Source organism: Phoenix dactylifera, chromosome 6 (genome assembly GCF_051530095.1).
Source record: "Phoenix dactylifera cultivar Ajwa chromosome 6, Ajwa_hap1_PhDact_Kaust_v1.1, whole genome shotgun sequence".
NCBI lineage: Eukaryota > Viridiplantae > Streptophyta > Magnoliopsida > Arecales > Arecaceae > Phoenix > Phoenix dactylifera.
The window spans coordinates 6,980,001-6,996,755 of record NC_143195.1 but is presented as its reverse complement, the minus strand read 5'-3'; the positions used below and the strand labels follow the sequence as shown (position 1 = coordinate 6,996,755).

Sequence of the window (16,755 nt, the reverse complement as noted above, 5' to 3'; positions counted from 1 at the left end):
ATTGTATTACTTTACTGAATTCCATTCTCCATTTCACTATGTTAGCCATTGCAAGCTGGGAAAAGAGGAAAAAGACAAAATATACCAACTTTCACTTAAATTGTACTGCCTTGGTATTTTAGTCATTAGTTCACTTTATTATAAAGTTAATTCTGCACCATGCTTATAGACTTATAGTAGTAGGATATTTATTTTCAATGTAGATTGCAAGATGTATCGATTGCAATTGACTGCATCTTCATGTGTTTTCTAATGTCAACCATGATGTTATAGCAACAGTTTTCTTATGCGGCTTTAAATGTTTTTCTTTGTGAGTGGTTCCACAGGCAATTCTGTTGATCGCAGATGAAGATGGAAATTATTTACAAGAAGCCTGGGAACATATTTTGACATGTGTTTCTCGTTTTGAGCATTTGCATCTTTTGGGAGAAGGGGCTCCTCCAGATGCTACATTTTTTGCAATACAACAGAATGAACTCGATAAATCTAGACAAACTAAGTCATCTATACTTCCTGTACTGAAGAAAAAGGGACCTGGGCATATTTCGAACACCGCTGCTACTGCCAGAAGAGGTTCCTATGATAGTGCTGGTGTTGGTGGTCATGCTTCTGGAGTGGTTACCTCTGAGCAAATGAATAACTTGATCTCTAACTTAAACATGTTGGAACAAGTTGGGATGGCTGAAATGAACCGTATGTTCACACGAAGTCAGAAGTTGAACAGTGAGGCAATAATTGACTTTGTGAAAGCTCTTTGTAAGGTTTCAATTGAAGAGTTGCGCTCTACATCCAATCCACGAGTTTTTAGTCTTACAAAAATAGTTGAGATTGCGTAAGAAACACTCACAGGTTCATTTCCTAAATGACATCTTTAAAAGTTACTCATGTTTTGTATTGGTTTCTTTCATTCAGGCACTATAACATGAACCGTATCAGGCTTGTGTGGTCAAGCATTTGGCATGTGTTGTCGGACTTTTTTGTCAGCATTGGATGCTCTGATAACCTTTCGATTGCAATCTTTGCAATGGATTCCTTGCGGCAGCTAGCAATGAAGTTCTTGGAGCGAGAAGAATTGGCCAACTACAATTTCCAGAATGAATTTATGAAACCATTTGTTATTGTTATGCGGAAGAGCAGAGCTGTTGAGATTAGAGAGTTGATCATCAGATGTGTCTCTCAAATGGTATTGGCTCGTGTTGGCAATGTCAAGTCAGGATGGAAAAGCATGTTCATGGTATTTCCATTTTCCTTGCTTCTTTCTGTCATGATCATAAATTATTGCCTTTTGGTAGTTATCATCAAAATCACTGTTAGAATAACTTTTTTTTTTTTGATTGTTTTCATTTTCATTCTTGGTCACCTGAGTAATTCAGCAAATGATATATTTTGCAGGTATTTGCAACTGCATCATATGATGATCACAAAAATATAGTACTTCTGGCCTTTGAGATTATTGAGAAGATTTTACGGGATTACTTTCCTTACATAACCGAAACCGAAACTACTACTTTTACAGATTGTGTTAATTGTCTGATTGCATTCACTAATAGTAGGTTTAACAAAGACATTAGCCTCAATGCAATTGCTTTTCTTCGATTCTGTGCCTCAAAGCTTGCAGAAGGAGAGATTGGCTTTTCTGCAAAAAGGGTTAAGGACAAGGAAGCTTCTGGAAGTAATGGTCCATCTTCACCTCTCATGGTAAAGGATGGAAAACATGACAATCAGATGTTCATTGATAAAGATGATCATCTACATTTTTGGTTTCCATTGTTAGCAGGTGGATATTAATTCTGCTTTGTTCTTTTGAGTGGATATACATTTGGTTGTTTTACAACTGAACAAGTATGGATGATTTAAATGTGTGCTGATTTTCTTATTTCTTGCAGGTTTGTCAGAACTTACCTTTGACCTTAGACCTGAAATCAGAAAAAGTGCCTTGCAGGTGCTATTTGATACATTACGCAACTATGGTCACCTTTTCTCATTGCCTTTATGGGAAAAAGTGTTTGACTCGGTCCTTTTCCCAATTTTTGACTATGTAAGACATGCTATAGATCCTTCTGGGGGAACTTTGGAAGGACAGGGATCTGAAAGTGATGCCAATGAGCTAGATCAAGATGCTTGGCTTTATGAAACATGCACGCTGGCCCTCCAGCTAGTAGTGGATCTCTTTGTAAAATTTTATGATACAGTGAATCCGCTACTAAAGAAAGTGCTAGCATTGCTGACAAGTTTTATCAAGCGCCCTCACCAAAGTCTTGCAGGTATTGGCATTGCTGCATTTGTTCGCTTAATGAGCAATGCAGGTTCTCTCTTTGTTGAGGACAAGTGGCTAGAAGTGGTTTTATCTTTGAAAGAAGCTTCCACAGCAACACTACCTGATTTCACGCATATCTCATCTGGAGCTTGCCTTGAGAGATCAAGGGAAAATGGAAATTCTTCTTTCAGGCAGGATAATGATATGTCTAGAGAATCAACGGATGATGATGATTTGGAAGGCTTAAGAGAAAGAAATCTGCATTATGCAATCAACGATGCCAAGTGTCGTGCTGCTGTCCAACTTCTCTTAATTCAGGTCAGCATTTTCTTTCATTTCAAACTACTTAGTGGTTCCTGCATGCTCGTGCTTTTGTTACAGAAAAATGAGAATCTTCTCTCTTATTTTCTCGGCTTACTCAAGGTCCTAGGGTGCCAAGGAAAAGCAAATTGTCTACCCTATACTAAGGCTAATGCCAACTAGTTCTTATGTGGCAGAAAAAGCAGAGAAAGGGTGTGTTTGGTTTTGCTTAAAAAAAGTTTCTTTTTTGTTATTTTCAAAGGAAAAAAGCACTTTCTGAAAAAAATTAGTGTTTGGTAATAATATTGGACACTTTTTGAAAAAATAATGTTTACTAACATTATTGGAAAAGTGCTTCTACAAGAAGAAAAAAGTCAAAAAATGCTTTTAGAAGAAGCTAGAGAACTTGGCTTCTTGCTTCTCTTTTTATATAGCAGAAGCGACACCAAACAGGCCCTAAGAGAGAGAACAAGAAGAAAATGAATATGGGTAGGAAGCAGAAGAAAGAAATTGGAAGGATGATTGAACGGAGAGAGGACTTTATTGTTGTCTTGAAATTCCAGTACATATTGAAGAATGAAAACCTTGCATAAATCACACATCAGTTGAGCAATAAGCCTTTAATAGCATGCAGCCAGCAAAGATTTTAAAATGGAATTAGAGAACTTTTGGTTAATGTTGAACAGGAATTGTAAGGTATAATGTTAGTAGACTACAACAAATTAAACTAATAGTGAGGGAGAATAATAAGAATGAAGAGAGTGCATTAAGGGAATTGTAGAGTGAAAAAAGAAACGAGAAAAAGAGGACCCATATGCCAAGGAAGAAGAAAGAAAGCCCTTGTCTTTTATTCCATCTCCAAGATTGCTACTATATTCCAAATAGAAAACTTTAATAAGAAAAGGAATACTAACCTATTTATAATCCCTTAACACATCTAGGATATGTCCATTTCTTTAATCCCAATAGCATACAAAAGTGGGAATATTTTCCAACTTTTCAATTCTCATAATACCCTTAATAGGATTTTTGTTTAACGGTGTCCTTGCTTTTAACAAGGAGTGGTATGACTCGACCAACCAACCTGACCTCCAACGGACCCTATTTAAGTGAGTTCAGCTTTAGCATAAATAGATTTGGGTCATAAATAGATTGACCTGTTTTAACCCATTTGGATTCATGTTTACAGTTCTATCCCATTTAACCCATTTTGACCCATTTAATAGTTAGGCCTGGTTGTGATCTGACCCATTAAAGACATGTTTAATCCATTTAATACCCACTTAACCTACTTAATCTGATTCCACTTCCTTATTAGATGGGTCATGCGGATTGGGTTGGGTTACCTCTTTAATAAAGAGGTTGGATTCGATTTTGGATTTTTTGACCCGTTTAATAAACAGATTGATTTGGGTTAACATATATTTTACCTGACCCATTTCTGACCCAACTTGTATCCACCACAACCCCTATCCGACATGACCCAAGTCGACACAATTGCCACTCCTATTCTTAACCTTGGCACTCTCTTCTTAATTCTAAGCATGTTATTGCTAGGACCCTTGCATGGCCATGCTTCCTGCTTAGGTTCCCAACCCCTCTGTATGCTTTAACCTAAACGGTATCCCCACTCTTAACCTCAGCATGCTTTCCAATCCTAGGTCTATGATCACTAGGATTCCTTGCCAATCTTCCTACCTGGCAATCTTTTCTTTACCAGATCGAAATTGTAATTCTAGAAACTCTTTAGCTTTACAAATTTGGCTATTACAACTCTTGGCTCGCTATAACCATTTTTCTCCAAATATTATTCTTTCATTAATTTTGGATCATTTGAAATTTATAACATAGTTGAATTACCCTATGATTAAAATTTTTAGCAACCACATGTGTTTTGCACGTGCGCCTTAACTAGTAGAAGAGGGAAAAAGGTATGAACCCTAGGGTGTACGGATGCCCAAACTTGAGAAAGAAATGGGGGCATGTGCTCCTCTCTCTTGCCTGCCTCTATCTTAGTGGCCCGACTTGCTTAATGGGCCCCGTAACTTGTCCAGATAGGCTGACGTGTCTATATATTTGGGTCGTAACACAACATCTTATCTAACTCTTATACAACTTTGAGATCTTCTAATTTCAGCTATACACACTCTCGACTCACTAACCCTGAATTAAAGAGAAATAAAAGATGAGTTACATCAAATGACAAGATCAAACCGAATCTATTCTTGATGTCAATGATTTGCATTGCTTTAGTGCATTAGCTATAGTTAATTTTGTTGTAAAGATTTGTCTGAATCATGTCAACAGTCCTTATTCCTTGGATTTTAGATCTCTGTTTCAAACTAGATAAATTTAAGATGCATTCCCACATATATAGTTACCCTAGGTTACTCTTTGAGAGTATGTAGCCTCAAATACTTCTAATTTTTTAATCATGCTTTTAGCTTTTAAAATAATAACATGACCCTTAATTTTTTCCTCCCCTAATTGGTCTTTCCCTATTGTTGCAACCCTGCCCCCCTACTTACAGCTTTAACTCATGATGGCACTTTCTGTAGGCTCATGTGTGGCGCATCCAAAGGAAAACCAGCTCAAAATTTAGTTTCTGCAAGACTGGGGTCGACTCATGGAAAGCTGGGGTCGACCCATGAAGAGCTGGGGTTGACCCCAGTGAAGGAAGGGTCGACCCTAAGAAGTCACAGGGAGACGACAGAGAGCACTTCTCTGTCGGTCTCAGGTGGGGTCGACCCCTGACTGTTAGGGGTCAACCCCAGTGAAGGAAGGATCGACCCCAGGAAGTCACAGGGAGACGACAGAGAGCTGTTTTCTGTCGTCAGGGGTCGACCCCAGTGAAGGAGGGGTCGACCCCTGTCTGTGAGGGGTCGACCCCTGATATGTAGGGGTCGACTCCAACGCCATGCCGGGTGTGCCATTCAGTCAATGATGGGAATTTTTGGTCTTTGACTGGCTTAGGGACTTCATGATTTATGTTCCTAAGTCATTCTTGGGCTAGATTTAGACTCAAGGGAAGAGAGCATGTAAGTCATGGACTTGGGTTGAGTGCTTTCTAATGTGGCTTAGGGGTAGATTGAGTTGGCTTGGGATTAGACTAAAATTGAGAGCCTATATAAAGGCTTGATGTAATCAGTTTTAGGGTTATCACTTGTATTATTTCCTGAAGAAATAAGAGCCGCTAGAAAATTTTCTCTCACGTTCTCTCTTCTCTTCCTCTTCTTCTCCACGAAAATCCTAGTTTGTGTTTGTGATTCTTCATCTCTTCTTCCTTCTTTCCCCACGCGGCCTGACGCCCTAGGGGATGCCCTAGGTTAGCGGATATCAGGGATTCACACGCTTCCGCACAGCGCCAACAATTGGTATCAGAGCGAGGTTTTGGCGTAGGAAAGAAGAAACGAAGGAATGACATCAAGAGGAAAACAGTCCGCTTATCTCCCTTCAAGGTGATTTCTCAAATCAGATTTGTGTTTATTTGTGATTGTGGTCTGGCCAACCATGAACAATAATATGAAGGTGGAGTTTGAGAAGTTTAATGGAAAGGAAAGCTTCTCTATGTGAAAGGTCCGGGTGGAGGATCTCTTGGTGCAAAACTATCTGGATTCGGCCTTGGAGGACAGGCCGGAGGCTATGACAGATAAGAAATGGTTTTTTTTGGAGAAAAGGGCTTGCGCTGCCATCAGAGGATGCTTGGCGGATTCAGCCTTGTACAGCGTTTTAGAGGAGAAGACACCCAAGGGATTATGGACAAAGTTGCATACCATGTATATGGGGAAGAATATATGCAACAAGTTGATGTTGAAGAAACAATTGTACAGCCTTCGGATGCATGAAAGTGGAGATATTGTTCTTCATATTCAGAGGTTTGACCAGGTTTGCAATGACTTGCAGACCCTTGGGGTGAAGATGGAAGAGGAGGATAGATCTCTACTCTTGCTTTGCTCGCTGCCAGGTTCTTATGATCTTTTGGTTACTACTTTGCTGTATAAGAAGGAGACGCTGAATTATGAAGACAATTCCTGTGCTAAGGTCCAATGAGCAAAGAGAAAGATTGACAAAGGATGGAGTTCCTCAGGAAGGTCTTACTGTCGGAGAGAGGCCTGGAAGAGGGAAGGAACGGAGTAAGCAAAGGGGACGATCAAAGTCCAAGAAAGGCAAAAAAGAGTTCAGATACTACAAGTGCAATGAAGCAGGACACTTGAAGCGGAATTGTCCGCTTTGGAAGAAGCTTCAGGGAGAGAAGAATGGCAAGGATTCAATCAATGCCGTGGCTGATCTCAAGGTGGAGGATGACCTTTTGGTAGTTTCGGATGATCACAGGATCAACACGGATATCTGAACAATGGATTCAGTCTGCTCTCATCACTACATACCAAATCGGTCTTGGTTTGCTACATACACCAAAATCGATGAGGGGGGTGTGACATTAGGAGATGATCATCCTTGCAAGGTGGCCGGCATTGGGACCATCAAGGTGAGGATGTTTGATGGGATGGTGCGGACTTTTACCAATGTAAAGCACGTTCCGGGTCTGAAAAAGAATCTAGTGTCACTTGGCTACTTGGAGAAGAACGGTTACAGCTTTAGTTGCCGTTGCAGGAGTGATATTTTGAATATATCCACAGGAGCTATAGTTGTGATGAAGGGAAGGAGGTTGGAGAATAATTTGTACAGGATGGAAGGATCGGTGGCATGGTATGCTGTACCGATCGGTACAGGTCGGTATCGAGCGTACCGTACCCGTATCGATGGATACCGGTATCGGTACGCCAGTGTCAGTACGCCTGACGTACCGCGTACCGTACCGTACCGACATTCGGTACGCTTATGCTAGTGCGGCACCGGTACGGGGTTCGGTACCGGTACGGCGAACCTTGGTCCGTGGTTTGTGGGGGATCCGAAACAGCAGCAGTGGTACAGGGCCAGCAGAAAGCATATCGTTTGTGGCATTACCGCTTGGGCCACATGGGAGATCGTGGTATGAAGATGCTGAGCAAAGATGGACTGATATCGGATCTGGATGGAGGAGTTCCAGAGGTGTGTGAGCCTTGCCAGTTAGGGAAGCAACATAGGGTGAAGTTTTCTACCAGTACTACACGCAGCGGTGGTCCCCTGGAGTTAGTGCACACGGATGTTTGGAGATCGGCCCCGGTCATAGCCAGGAATGGGGCAAGATATTTTCTAACTCTTATTGATGACTTTTCAAGGAGAGTTTGGGTGTACTTCTTGAGGAAAAAGTGAGTTCTTCTCTAAGTTCAAAGCCTGGAGGGTGGAGGTAGAAAAAAAGAAGGAATGCTGCATGAAGTGTGTGCGGTCCGACAATGGTGGCGAATTCACAAGTAAGGAGTTTCTGAAATTTTGCGAAGATTGTGGGATCAAGAGGCAATTTTCAGTGAGGAAGACTCCTCAACAGAATGGGGTGGCCGAAAGGATGAACAGGACTCTCATGGAGAAAGCTAGATGTATGAGATTGCAGGCAGGGCTTCCCAAGGTGTTTTCGGTGGACACAGTAGACACAGCTTGCTACTTGGTGAATCGATCTCCTCATACAAAGCTAGATGGGAGGATTTCAGAGGAGCTATGATCTGGAAAGAAGGTGGAGGTTGGCCATCTTAGAGTATTTGGGTGCACGGCATTTGTGCACATTGATCCCAGTGAGCGGAGCAAGTTGGATGCCAAGTCACGAAAAATGGTGTTCATAGGATATTCGCATGGAGTCAAGGGTTATCGGCTGTGGGATCCCTTGGAGAAAAAGACTACTATCACTAAGGATGTGGTCTTTGATGAGAATTCAGTCCTAAAGATGCAAAGGGTGAAAGAAGAGCGGGGGAGAACCAACTGGACAGGGTTGGACAGCTAACTTCTTATTCAGTTTTACTTTTTGCAAGTGCACCAAAAGGGCATGAAATTCAGGTGGAGCACCAGTCAGAGGTGCCTCCACATGTGAAGAGGAGCGAGATGCTAACTCGGAGACGAGATGTGCAAAGGGAGGAACAAGATCCCAGCAGAAGCATCGGAGTCGCACTGCACAAGCCTAAGCGGATTGTGAGGCAGTCGGAGAGGTATGGTTTTGGCGAAACCATGTCTTATGCATTGGTTGCTGTGAATGGAGATTTGGAGACCTATAAGGAGGCAGTGGCACGCCAGGATAGCGATAGGTGGGTCCAAGCTATGGCAGAGGAGATGCAGTCTCTCCAGAAAAATCAGACTTGGCGGTTGGTGCAGTTGCCAAGTGGAAAGAAGCCTATTGGATGCAAGTGGGTGTTCCAATGCAAGTAAGGACTTTCAGATAGAGAAGGCATCAGATACAAGGCCAGGTTAGTGGCTAAGGGATACTCCCAGAAGGAGGGTATTGATTATAATGAAGTATTCTTCCCAGTTATTCGACATACTTCTATTCGGATGCTGTTGAGCATTGTTGCCATCCAGGATTTGGAGTTGGAGCAAATGGATGTTAAAACAGCCTTCCTCCATAGGAATTTGGAGGAGAAGATTTATATGGAGCAGCCAAAGGGGTTTGGTGAGCTAGGGTCAGAAGGAAAGGTCTGTTTGCTACAGAGATCACTCTATGGGTTGAAGCAATCATCAAGGCAATGATACTTGCGGTTCGACATATATGTGAGGAGCATTGGCATGACCAGATGAAAGTATGACCCTTGTGTCTATGTGAAAACTCTTAAGGATGAGTCTAGATCATATCTACTCTTGTATGTAGATGACATGCTGATTGCTTGCAAGAGTAGAGGAATTGTGGAAGACTTAAAGGTAGCTTTATCTCGAAAATTTGAGATGAAGGATTTGGGTCCAGCCACGAAGATTCTAGGCATGGAGATTCTCATGGATAGAACCAAGAAAATGCTGTATTTATCTCAGGAAGGTTACATCAGAAAGGTATTGCGGAGATATGGCATGGATGGAGCGAAACCGGCGGCATTACCAATAGCTGGTCATGTCAGTTTTTCGAAGACAATGTTATCACAGATTGAGGTGGAAGCTGAGATGAAGAGCATTCCATATGCTTCAGGAGTTGGGAGTTTGATGTATGCCATGGTCTGTTGTAGACCAGATCTTGCACATGCAGTTAGCCAAGTCAACAGGTTCATGGCTAACCCTGGCAAGGAGCATTGGAGAGCACTGAAAGGTGTTTTTAGATACTTGGTGGGCATAGTTGGAGTTGGTATTTGCTATGGACAGGAAGGTAGCAAGGAGAAGAATTCCAACATGATCAAGGAGAACCAGAGCCGGATGATTGGTTTTGTGGATGCGGATTACGGAGGAGACATGGACACACGGCGTTCTACCACATGTTATGTGTTTTGCTTGAATAGAGGTCCAGTGCATGGAGATCAAGCTTGCAATCAATCACGGCATTGTCTACAACGGAAGCGGAGTATATTGGCATCACAGAAGCTGCCAAGGAAGCTCTATGGTTGAAAGGATTGGCATTGGAAATGGGATTTGCACAGGAGGCTGTCAGGGTGCATTGTGATAGCCAGAGTGCATTATGTTTGGTTCAAAACTCGGTCTCTCATGCGAGGACCAAACATATTGACATGAGGTACCACAGGATTAGGAAGTTGGTGGAAGAACATGAAGTGGAGCTAGCCAAAGTTCATACGAAGGAGAACCTGGCAGATGCACTGACCAAGACTCTTCCAAGGGATGGCTTCCTTAGGTGTGTGACGTTGATGGGATTAATGGACTAGGAGAAGCTTGCAGAGGCTTTGGAGCGCCAAGGTGGAGATTGTAGGCTCATGTGTGGTGCATCCAAAGAAAAACCAGCTCAAAATTCAGTTTCTGTAAGGCTGGGGTCGACTCATGGAAAGCTGGGGTCGACCATGAAGAGCGGGGGTTGACCCTGGTGAAGGAAGGGTCGACCCCAAAAAGTCATAAGGAGACGACAGAGAGCATTTCTCTGTCAGTCTTAGGTGGGGTCGACCCCTAACAGTCAGGGGTCGACTCCTGGGGTCCACCCCAGTGAAGGAAGGGTCGACCCCTGAAGTATTGGGGTCGACCCTGATATGCAGGGGTCGACTCAAACGTCGTGCCAGGCGTGCTATTCAGTCAATGACGGAAATTTTTGGTCTTTGACTAGCTTAGGGACTTCATGATTTATGTTCCTAAGGGTCTAAGTCATTCTTGGGCTAGGTTTAGACTCAAGGGAAGAGAGCATGTAAGTCATGGACTTGGGTTGAGTGCTTTCTAATGTGGCTTAGGGGGAGATTGAGTTGGCTTGGGATTAGACTAAAATTGAGAACCTATATAAAGGCTTGATGTAATCAGTTTTATGGTTATCACTTGTATTATTTCCTGGAGAAATAAGAGCCGCCAGAAAACTTTCTCCCACGTTCTCTCTTCTCTTCCTCTTCTTCTCCACGAAAATCCTAGTTTGTGTTTGTGATTCTTCATCTCTTCTTCCTTCTTTCCCCACACGGCCTGACGCCCTAGGGGACGCTCTAGGTTAGCGGATATCAGGGATCCACACGCTTCCGCACAGCGCCAACACTTTCAGCCACCTCCAAGTCATTCATCTTGCCTTCAGCTCCTTACTGCTTACCTCTCTCCATTTGGGCACTCAATTGCCTTTGGTTGAGTGCCTTATCTTGTCAAAACATCCATTCCTCATCTTCTTTGCTTTCCCCTTGTCTCTACCACCTTCCGCTCTTCCTCAAGACTTCTTCAATAGGTTCCTTGTTTGGGTGATGGATTTAAGGTTGCTGCTTGAGGTGACTAGTGGTAGGATCTCAAGTGATATCCCATTGGTGGCTTCCCTTGCAATGCTTTGGGTAATGGATCTTAGCCAAAGTTGGCAATGGTGGTGGTGTTGAATGTGGTTTTTGAGCATAGGAACTTGTGTGGAGGTGGCAAATAGAGAGAAGGTGTTGAAGAGAAGGGGTTGAGCTTTATTTGAGAACGGGTGTAGTAGGACAGTTATTGGTTGTAAAAACTCAGAGGTGGATGTTGGTGGTTGGTAACTTGGGAGCAGAAAAGGAAGAGAACGTGGATGGGACCATTGGAACGGGGGAATTTGCTGCAGTTGTCTAAAGAGGTGACAACAATATATGATGGTAATTGGTTGATTGAGGGATTTTTTTTTTTCTTGGGGTGGGGGGGGGGGGGGGTTAGAAACAGGTTGAATCCAAGGTGTTTGGGGATAGAGGGTGTTGTAGGTTAGCATATAATATTTCATTTATTTTTTATTTTGTGATGCCCCTCGGGCCAAGCTTGTCTATTTCGACTATCTTTTGTTTTAGCTTTTTAACACAACCTCTGATGCATCAATTGGACATGATTTGGGCTAGTTTTAGTCTATTTTAGCTTGTATGGGGGGTGTCCATGCCCACTTTAGTCATCACATGCAAGTTACATGAAGACTAAGTGACTGAATGACATTGCAGGTATAATTAATAAAATTAGGGAGCACCAAACCTAGGACTAGATGTTCTAGATTTAAAGAAACCAAGATTGGGTGGCTAGGATTGATTAGGGTGATTAAGATTGAAAAGAAACCCTAGACCGGCGGATTTTTCAAAACTCCATAGACATGCAGAAGAGAAATGCTATCCCCACTCGGACCAAGACATAACTTCCGGTAAACTACTTGGAGCTCACGTGGCCCATGCCTAATGCCTCTCCATCAAACCGTACGCTTTTCTTTCTTTCTTTTTTTTTTTTTTTTGAGCATACAGGTGTCTCCTCTTCTTTCTTGCTTCCATACAGGCTAGGAAGGGCCCACCTTTTCTTTCTTTGGCCGACAAATCCTATTCCACTTTCTCTGAGTTTTATGCCTCCTATTCCCTTCTCTTCCAATAGCATATCTTAATTGATCTAGGAACCCTAGAAAACTATTAAGAGGGTCTAGGGCTGTACAAAAGGTAGATCTGATGCTGTTTTGTTCTTTGTGGCTGCTGCTTCCCTTTGTATGCTTCTCTGGTGTCCTTCTGAGCACCTTGGTGTGTGGATCCAAAGGCCTAGTCTCTCAGTTGGCTGTTTCTCCATGTGGCATGGAGGTCACTCATGAATAGCGAGTCCATCCACTGGTGACATCCTTTCCTCTTCCTCTCGATCTTTTCTTTCTTAACCTCCTTGTTTCAAAATCATTCATCGTCTACTCAGTTTTTGGGTTTTTTACTCTTAGATCTAGCGAAGATCGATGGACAAGCTATCCTTCAGTTGATTTTGTTATTTGACATCTATTTTACAAAATAATAAAGTTAGATGAAGTTATATATAATAAAATATGAGCCGATTGGATAGAGCGGAGAGGCGTTTTTAGTATTAACAATTAAAACATACCTTGGGGACTTGAAGGAAGATTTTAGAAGACAATTATAAGGCTTGCATATTTCACTATTTGAGATATATTTTACAAAATAGTAGAGTTAGATGAAGTTATGTGTAATAAAATAAGAGCTGATTGGATAAAGTGAAGAGGTGCTTTTGGTATTATATGATTGAAATAGACCTTGGTGACTTAGAAGAAAATTTTATAAGACAATTACAAGTCTTGTGATACTCTAATGCTTAGAATATTGGGCACTAAAGAGGGTTTAACAGAACAATTTGAATAGCACAGATTTAAAAATGATTATATTAGAAGTGTTCTAGGGGATGTAAAACTTCAGGACAAAGCGATGCTTAATTTATGAGATGGTATTGGTATGTACAACCAAGAACTAAGGGGTTTTTAGTATTAAGGAGTACTTTATTGAATAATGTAGGAAAGGGAGGAGGAAACCTCAAGTAACATGAAGGATTTCCAGAAAAGTTATGAAAAAGCTTAAATAGCAGTAGAGGTAGCTTTAAATAGGAATTTTTGGTAGAAGAGGATTTATAAAGCCAATCTTGAATGGTTGGGGCAAGGCTTGATGTTTATGGTTAGGGATCTTCGTTTGTTGTTCCTTTTTATTAATGGACTCAAAGAGAAGATCTCATCAATGTTTTTTTAGTTTAATCGTGTAAACCCCTACTTTGATGTTTTTGATCACATTGGAGTATGGAGGACAAGATCAATTAGTATTTTAGAAGGCAACAGTAGTTTGCAGACAGTTAAGGCCTTAAGGGATTGCATAGTGTGGTACAAGCGCACATGCTATTGTGTATGTGGTTGTATTTTTTAAACACAACATGAAGATACAGAACAATGATAATAAAAAAAATGATAACCTAACTAAGAGCTAGCACTTGATAGGGAAATTGGACATTATTAACAAAGTAACATTGTTAACAATACTCAGATCCAACATGCCCAAAACCTGAATCCAGCCTACTTAAAACCTATATCTGTCTTGATCACCCACTTTCTTAAATCCACGTAAAAGTGGGCTGCATTATATAACCACATAATGCTAAGGGGGCTGCCTATTCAGTAGCATCCACATATGTAGCCACATACCTCACTTTAGAAAACCCATTAAGGCCAACTTATATAATGGTATTGAATGATTTCGAGTTGGTACTTTCTACTAACTTACATCTTATTGATATGTTTCATCTTTTGCTATTAAAAGATTTCCCCTTATATTTATTATTTTTTGAATTTGATATTTTGGGTCACCTTGACCTCTCATTGGACTCCTGTCTACCATTTACAATCTTTCTATAACATTGTTAATTGATAGTTCTTGTTATTGTTGAACACATATTTATGGGATCTCCAATTGTGAATATTCTTTTTATTATCCACCACTCGAATCCTCTGACCCTGTTTTTTTTAAAGAAGTTTTTGGTTCACTATCATTTGCTTTTGCCATATGGGGACTCTACATGAGTTGAATAAGATTGGATTGGAAATTTTCGTTGTTATTTTAATAATAAGTAGGTTTTTTAATGATGTTGTCTTATTGTGGAATGTTATGCCATATCCCATCATTATATGGATCCATATGACACGAGAGTTCGCTAAAATGATTTCATCTCCTGTCTACCAGTATACATTTGATGGTGGTTTTGGATGCTCTTAAATGAACGAAGACCTTGCTCTGTATTGAAGCTCCATGGTGCTTCTAAAGGATGTCTTGGCCCTTAGATCATTGTAATCTTGACATCTTTTTAGTCACCAATTAAGAAAAAAGATATGCATTAGTTGTCCATAATTTGATGGTTTTATTGTATCCAAATTCTCTAGTGAATTTCTTTAAGATATTCTCAATTATATGACTGATTATATAGTGCCATCTCCATTCTCCAAGCACTGTCAATAACATATCCAACTCTACAAAATGCTTGGGGAAATTATCCTGCTTAATCTTTGGGAGTCTGAATTTAATTGTCCTTTGGAAAAGTGTGCATGGTGGAACGACCGATGTATGATCAAGTAGAATTCAATACATTTGACTAAGTAGAATAGATCAATTAATAAGATGATTTGCGAAGTTGAATGATGGTTCTCCCAAATGAAGAAGTTTCTAGAGAGTTAGCATGATCCTTGACTAGGAGACTCTCTTTAGCTACTTTTTCTTTCCTACTTTTGGAATATATCTTTGTTTATTGCCATCATGAAGTCGCATGCCTCTTCATCACTTGCACTCTAAACATTGTTCACCTTTGTTATAAAGATATGTTGTATTTTAAGTTCTTTGAAGGGGAAAAATAGTACAACTAAACCAAATCTTCAACTAATCTAGAGGGACATTGTTAAGCTCGATATTCATTGTTGACCCATTCCTTATCAATTTAAGCTTTTGGGTCAATTTGTTAATTAACATGGTATCAGAGCTTAGGTTTGCTGGAGGTCAGGAGTTCGAATCCCTCCTATACTAATTGTTTATTTAATTTAACATGGTCATTATGTCGACTCATTCCAGTCATTACATTTGTTATCTTGACTCATTTTAAGACATTGTGGTACCTCCAAATGCATGGTTCAGGCCGCCAATGAGGGATGGTGTTAAGCTTGATATATATTGTTGGCCCATTCCTTATTTTAGGGTCTATTGGTTAGTTAATCGAAGTTAATCTTATTTTAAATACCTGGTGTAATCTGTTTAAGTATAGCCACATCCCACAATTTGCCTCCAAGCATACCAAGGTCTGAAAAATTCGTTGATACGATATGTATGCAGTTATATGTATTGTGCTAATGCCTTGATGGTACAAGGGGGCATCGATTGCCAAATACCACCAACTAAGCCACACCCAAATTGCTCAAACTGACCCCACATCAAGCAGTTTAGAGTGGATTGAGATCCATTTGCCTCGAATTGAGCCGGAATTGGCCTTGAACTGAGTGTTGCCATGGCTCATGATGACTAAACAACCTATTCTCAAATTGTTCACCATATGGAGTTGCAAATGAAGTGAGAGAGAAGGGAAGACAGCCTAGGGAGATTGGCATATAGGATCAAAGTATTTTTTTTGATTTTTGGGGCTACAAGATCATTAGAGTTGGGTAAATCTTCTCTGTCCTCTCTTTCTTATTCCTTAGTTCTCCAAAAAATCCAAGTGGAATTTTATGTTTAATTGAAAAGAATTATGGGGGATTTTTTTTTCACAAATGAGGACTAATTGTTGTTTGATTGTTGGTTTCATTCATTAGAGCATGAATCCAGGATCAAGTCAATAGTTTTTGAGGTTTTGGGGCATATCCTGAAACCTATGCCCAAATATTATGTAAATTTCAGAATAATCCAAAAAGGTGTACTGAGGGCATAATGGCTCTATCTTTGCACATCCATCGATACCTTTTGTCAGCACAATCCTTGATACTTGATCCATACCATACCGTCCCCTCATTAGCATGCCCCAGTACCTTGATATTTTGAACCTTGATAGTTTTTTCCCTCACTATTACCAACTGTGTAAGGCAGATTTTTGTAGTGCTCCCAAAATACATGTTTGCTTGTCTTAGAAGCGCCATACTATTTCTTGGAGGTGAAATAACTTGCTCATATTGTTGGTTGCTTTAGTCAGCAGAATTTTTTAGGTGGTGTGGTAAGTCATCTGACAAGAATATTATGTAGATTGGTTGCTCAAGTTGTAGAATTAAATTCTCGGCCTCTGCATGAGGTATACCTGAAATTTTACATATTTTAATGGATTCTAAGTGCAAGCTGACAATGACCTTATGCTGCATCTAGATGTTACTTGTATGCAATTTTCTGTAAAAAAATCTGGTGACTTTAGATTTTAATAAATTTGGCAAAGACATGTTTTTTAGGTCAAGTGATGGTTCTAATCCTAAACAT

The 16,755-nt window shown here is 40.7% G+C and overlaps 1 protein-coding gene across 1 annotated transcript in view; it reads left to right on the top strand.

Annotated features, from left to right (window-relative positions):
* Nucleotides 1–16,755, top strand: part of LOC103697087 (brefeldin A-inhibited guanine nucleotide-exchange protein 2-like) — a 30,706-nt gene that overhangs the window by 11,663 nt on the left and 2,288 nt on the right. The window contains exons 7-10 of the mRNA XM_008778868.6: nucleotides 327–832; nucleotides 913–1,234; nucleotides 1,393–1,777; nucleotides 1,887–2,575. Coding sequence (XP_008777090.4) covers nucleotides 327–832; nucleotides 913–1,234; nucleotides 1,393–1,777; nucleotides 1,887–2,575 — 1,902 coding nt within the window. The remainder of the gene's footprint in view (nucleotides 1–326; nucleotides 833–912; nucleotides 1,235–1,392; nucleotides 1,778–1,886; nucleotides 2,576–16,755) is intronic.